This window comes from Candoia aspera, chromosome 4, assembly GCF_035149785.1.
Source record: "Candoia aspera isolate rCanAsp1 chromosome 4, rCanAsp1.hap2, whole genome shotgun sequence".
In the NCBI taxonomy this organism is placed as follows: domain Eukaryota; kingdom Metazoa; phylum Chordata; class Lepidosauria; order Squamata; family Boidae; genus Candoia; species Candoia aspera.
The window spans coordinates 24,738,654-24,744,834 of record NC_086156.1 but is presented as its reverse complement, the minus strand read 5'-3'; the positions used below and the strand labels follow the sequence as shown (position 1 = coordinate 24,744,834).

The 6,181-nt window shown below is 36.8% G+C and overlaps 1 protein-coding gene across 3 annotated transcripts in view; it reads right to left on the bottom strand.

Moving 5' to 3' along the window:
* Positions 1-291: 291 nt before the first annotated feature.
* VPS50 (VPS50 subunit of EARP/GARPII complex) overlaps positions 292-6,181 on the bottom strand; it is a 72,287-nt gene continuing 66,397 nt past the window's right edge. For all 3 annotated transcript variants that reach the window (XM_063303634.1, XM_063303635.1, XM_063303636.1), the window contains 4 exons: positions 5,982-6,140; positions 3,860-3,981; positions 2,768-2,957; positions 292-1,112 (listed from right to left, as the gene is read on the bottom strand). In XM_063303634.1, the coding sequence (XP_063159704.1) occupies positions 993-1,112; positions 2,768-2,957; positions 3,860-3,981; positions 5,982-6,140 (591 nt within the window). In that variant the 3' untranslated portion in view covers positions 292-992. The remainder of the gene's footprint in view (positions 1,113-2,767; positions 2,958-3,859; positions 3,982-5,981; positions 6,141-6,181) is intronic.

The window sequence follows — 6,181 nt, the reverse complement described above, 5'->3', positions numbered from 1 at the left end:
TTCTGTCCATTGTACTTTCAGGTCCCTTTTACTCAGTTCTGAAGCTGAAATCATTTCAGAAGAGGGCCAAAGGAGCTGTCAAATTAAGTCAACGCAACTCATTATATTTAAAATGAAGACTCAGCAAAATTTTGAATTCTGGACAGAAACATTCTATTACAGAGGTACTTTGTGTATACAACTGGTGACAAGATTGAGCCACACACTCTTAATCCTTCTCAGCTTGATATCCCATATAGCCCATTTATGACAGATCTATAGCATAAGCTGTCAACAGATTCCAAAGCACCATTTCTTAGCATCCAATGTTTATTACTTTGCCATAATTTCTGGTCAATTCCTTTGACAAGATAAGATTCGTTTTGAAATGAATTTACATTTAAAAGTACATTAAAAAAACTAATGGGATTAAACATTGCACACTTTTAAAGGACATGCACAATTCATAATCTGTAGACTAGATACAAGATGCTCCTTTTTATTCGGACTCATACCCACTTTCTCAGCATAGAAGAGAAAACTACCTAGTAGCCCCTTGGCAAAAAAGACAAAATATACCAAAAAACAAAAACAAAAACCCATATAACCCCAACATAAAGCCACCAACTAAATATATTATTTCATCTTTCTTATTTTCTTATTCTGATTTTGTGTGTGTGTGTGTGTAAATATATGCATACACAAACATGCACACACACATACATACAAACACAAATTTAACTCGTCATGAAAGAAAACATACTGCCAAAGTGGCAGTGGGGGTAGAAAAGTGTCTTCCTTTTCTAGAAAGAAATAAACATAAGAATTCTACTTGAGAAGACCACACATTGATTTCAAGTGTCTTTGGAGCCAGTCAGAAATGGATGTCCACTTTCTCCATTTAACCAAACTTCATCTGTAGTTCCATGAGATGTTTCTTCACGTTTCACATGGTCAAATAATAACAAAGGCAAAAATAAAAAATAAATCAGTAGACTGGATATTCTTTCCAATTATCTTTTAGGCCTATCTAGGTCATCAATAGCTGCTAATAGCTTCTGCTTTGCTTTTTTGTTGATGTGGGTTCCCAGACAAACATTCACCAGATTAGTCAGTTGCTTGGTGGAATATTCCTGGCCAAAGGAAGCAAATCACAGTTTAGTTTCAAGCAAACAGAATAGAACTGCCCAGAAAAAAAATTGTTACAGCAAAGAAATACATTTTTCACTGCCATTTTGGAAGAAATACTGGATGAGGGGTGAGGTGGGTATTGTTAGTGGTCTGGATATTGTTTGAAGAAAATCCTGGCACAAGGGTGGCAGTTTAATAGGAGCTGCTTAGAATTTTAGTGAAATCTTGGACAGCATGCAATTCTATGAATAGTTTAATATCTTAAGGCATTTAAAATTTATTTTTCCAGGTTATTCAGGGGAAAAACCTGTCATATTGGCTTAAGACTAAGAAGTACTATGAAAACAAATAGTTTCAAGAAATCTGTTTTTAGTGCTTCTGCTCACATTTCCAATTTAGTTCTGCCAAAGGGATTAGAGAACAAATTAGCAATGCCATTATCTGATCAAAAGAATTGAAAAGAGAGAAATAGATGGAGATGTATATAATGAATTGATTATTTCAATCCTATAAAAACTTCTTAAAGATGTGCCAGGACACAACTGCCTATTTAAACAAAACTTTCTTGCCATTTAAATATTGCCAGAGCACGTGATTGATTACTTCACAGAAGCAGGACTTTTGGGGTAAAGCAGCAAGGTAAAGCTCTTCTCACAGTACACTTATTTATATCCAAGAAAACTAAATGTCTAGCTAGACTGACAGCAATCCAGAATTACCACTTAAGTGTATTAAATTGCAATCATGCATAGCTGCAAGTATCCACTGATAAGAGCAGGTAAGAGTTTAACTTTATTGATTACAAATTCAGGTAATCACAGAAGGAATGATCTGTCAGAATTAGCCAAAAGGAAAAACAGGAACAGAAGAAGTAAAGGAAGGACCATCTCTAACAGAACTATTCAAATTGTGGCATAGACTACTTTGTTTGGAAACAGACTGAAAGAAAATTGGGGAAGGAAAAAAACCAAACTACATTTCTAAAGTGGTTTTTGGCTTTATTACCCAAAGTTTTTTTAAAAAGTAACTTGCAAAGACAATGTCTAAAATTTATAGCTTAAGTTCTGACTTGCTTAGATGATTAATTGATGAGCATCAATGTGTCTGCACAAAGTTTCCTTTGGATGTTTTGCTAAATGAGAAAAGCTGAGCACATTTCTGGCTCACAGAATTTATTTTGTTTCTAGAACATCTTGGCTGCACCATGTAACCACCCAGAAACTTAGATGAACTCACAGCTGTAGTACCCCAGTTCTAACACATTACCAGGGAGCATCACATCATTGTTCATCCTGATGTATCTTTTTACTGGAGCTACAGTACAGGGACGTTTTCCTGTTGACCACATGATGTTCACGTATAATTTATCAGCTGTAGAACACACTCTTCAGCTTTCATGTCCATTAAGTTCAACACAGAGAACCAAACTGAAAAGGCTGCCCAACAGGAAATGGAAGCACCACATTAGTGCAGAGTAGGATCTTTATGGTTAGGGCTCCAGCACTAGCAAACTAAAATGAACAGTCATGAGATTCTTTTTCATAAAGTTATTTAAACATTAGAGAAGAATCAATTATTTGGGCTTACTATTTCATCACTGTAGTCTTCCCTCCCACCAGATCCAATCTAATGAGAAAACCTAAAGATCAGCTCTTACTCTGTGTTCCTTGATCCAACGTTCCATGTCATTTTCAGTCAAATAGTAAGCTTTGATGTAGGTCTCCACAAATTCCTTATCTGGAATAGGCCTAATATCCGTGAGCTTTTCCAGCTTCATTAAAAACTGTTGAAAGTCCAATTGCATCAGGGCACGCCCTTCATTGCTACACTTCTTAACATTCGCATAACTAGACAGATAAGAAAGCGAGAGATAAGAAGTCTGGTTCAGTGTTTTAACTCTGATTTTCTGAACTTTGAAGTCAAATTATAATGGGAAGCAGCTAAAGGATATCAAAGAACTCAAGATAATTACTTGGAATTGCTTTGGAATAGGATCTGTTACTTCTGAATGTACATGCAAGGAAGTGATTTGGGAATGAATCTAAAGAGCTTCAGTTTTAATCAATATGTGTTCTAAAAGATGGTACTAGAAATACTCCAAGGGGCTGCAACAGCTGTTCTTCTCTGAGTAGAAGTAAGTAGAAGAGTTTCTCACTAATAAATAAAGTTGTTACACGTTTATCCAAGTTATCTATCATCTATCTTGAGATCATCTATCTCAAGACTACACTCTACTAGATAAGTCTGCAACACCACATTTTTGATCAAGGGTGGTCAATTTTTTGGTAGCTGGGGGCTATGATTATCATAAGACTGGGAGAGAGAAAGAAATAGGAAGGGGGGATGCACTATGTGAATAAGGAACACTACTTGACAAATCCGAAGATGAGTTTAGTGTTCACTTCAAAAAGAGTATCAAAGTACACTTTTGTTGTTGTTTATTCATTCAGTCACTTCCGACTCTTCGTGACTTCATGGACCAGCCCACGCCAGAGCTTCCTGTCGGTCGTCAACACCCCCAGCTCCCCCAGGGACGAGTCCGTCACCTCTAGAATATCATCCATCCATCTTGCCCTTGGTCGGCCCCTCTTCCTTTTGCCTTCCACTCTCCCTAGCATCATCATCTTCTCCAGGGTGTCCTGTCTTCTCATTATTTGGCCAAAGTATTTCAGTTTTGCCTTTAATATCATTCCCTCAAGTGAGCAGTCTGGCTTTATTTCTTGGAGTATGGACTGGAAAGTACACTTACCCTTCTACAATTGTTCTATTGGCTAGTCGTATGCAGTGTTCCCAAAGAATATTTGACACTGGCAATGGAATACGAACTCTCTTTGACACTTCATTCATCCTTCTGTTAAACTGTTCAAATTCCTAAATCATATAAAGACCATATTATTAAGTGATGGTGAAATGTAAACACCTATTTACATAGCAATAAAAATACAGCTAAGCAGAAAAGATACAAGCAAGTGACAAAGAAAAACTACACAAGCTGTCAGACAGTTGATGGGCATTCTACAATAGCCTTTCCCAACTGGTTCTTTTCCTGATTTATCAGAACTAAAATTTCCATAATTCCTGAGAGCCATACTGGTTGGCAAGACTCAGAGCTGAAGTTGCAACACGTCTCAAAATTTTAAGTTTGGAAAGGCTGATTTCAAGTCCTATCATCTCTTTGTGTATATGGCAGTTCTCACTGGGTGAATTTGTTTCTGGACAAGAAGGTTAGTAAGGGTCCTAGAGAAAACCTGGTTTATGATGTGCTAACTGCTGATCATCTATGTATGGAAACATCCTGATCATATAGCTCATGAAATCAATTAAGTCTAATGAGACTGCACAAACTTGCATCCAGGCTATTAAATGCGAATTTCTACTGACCTAGATTTGCCCATAGTTTATTTACCTCTTTATTTACTACAGCGTATAGCTGCTCAGTCCAACAAGGCTCAAAGCATCTTGCTAAAAATACAGTATTAAAATATAAACAATAAACAATAACACAGCTACAACATCCAAGAACAGCTACAACATCCAAGCCCATTGCAGAAGGTCTTTATTATCACAGGGCTCTCTGAAAACACCAGGATCTAATGGCTTTCCAGGAGACCAATAGGACAGGAGCCAATCTAATCTCAAGAGGGCTGCTATTCCATATTAAATTTTACAAAATGTGTTTTTATATTTGCTAACCATATTTCTATTAGAAATAGGAATCCAAACAATACTGTGGACACCCACACCACCTGTTGTTGTTGTTTTTTGCTTTGGCCTGAGACTCTCCTCAAGGACTTGGCTAAATGTATAGAGAACTTCAAACATGATGGAAAACCAGACACGCATGCAGCCTTCTTCCCTATTCTCTCCAATCTGTTCAGCTGAGAGATCTAAAAGGCAGCTGAACCTGTGCTTCATCTGAATACAAGTACATATCCTGGAACCCTCCTTTATTTATGTCCCAGATTATGTGGAAAACTATACTTATATTCATGTTAACACAACTACAGCTCCACTTCAGGGCTCCAGCTGAATACAGAAGTGAGTTGAATATACATACTATTCTCCACCCTAGTATGAAACCCTCAGAGCATTCAGGCAAACAGCTACAAAGGGTGTCAAATTAACCATTAAAATGGGAAGTATTCACTGGGAATAAAAGCTTATTTGGTACTAACAGCTATGAATGGGGAAACAGATGACCAGACAGACAGACTTCATTGATTATTTGGCAAATCATAGTCCATGCCATTTAGCCAAGCAATGCAAGGAGAAAGATATAGAAACACTACAGACCTATGCATATTTATTTAGGAGTAAGCCCGCAGAAATCACTGAGCCTTGCTCCTGAGTACATATGTTCATGATTGCACTCTTAAAAGTACTAACACTTTTAAGAAAGCCTGCAAACAATGACATTCTTTGGCAGACTCACAGAAACTCATACTGAAATGGAAAGTCGAAAAAGGAAATTGCAGTAGATTGACTTCAGCAGAAATCGGAGATGATCTTGGCAGCAATGAATATTAATTAAATTATATGTGGCTTGGTATGTGTTTTTCTCTATACTATCATGTGAGACCACCTCTTGGTATTTCTAATTAAAAGAATACCACAACGTCCCTGTTCAGGATATATCCCTACTCAAGAACTGAACATTGGTGAAAGTCCTCCCTTATCCTGGCATACTATTTAAATAATGGATAGAGAAATATGTCTTTTTTTTTTTTTGCTATGGTAAGAATTGAAGCAAACTGGAGGAAGCAAATTGTTAGAGGAAGAACTTATTGCTCTCAATCTGTAACGAAGTTGCTATATCAATAATTTCTTTCTTAGTTAGGAACCTTTAAATATGAAGCAATAAAAATATTTACTTTTAAGAGCGAATCTACATAAATATTGTGTTGTGACATGATTTCTTTCACATCCCACTTCACATTTGCCATCAGAAGTAGCATCTGTTCATAATCAATTGCTTTAGCAGCTACAATCCAGTATATAGGTTTCCGTAGTTCGCTGGCTGTTGAAACTGTCTGAAACACAAAGTTAAACAACTTTTTTTCAAATGCTATTG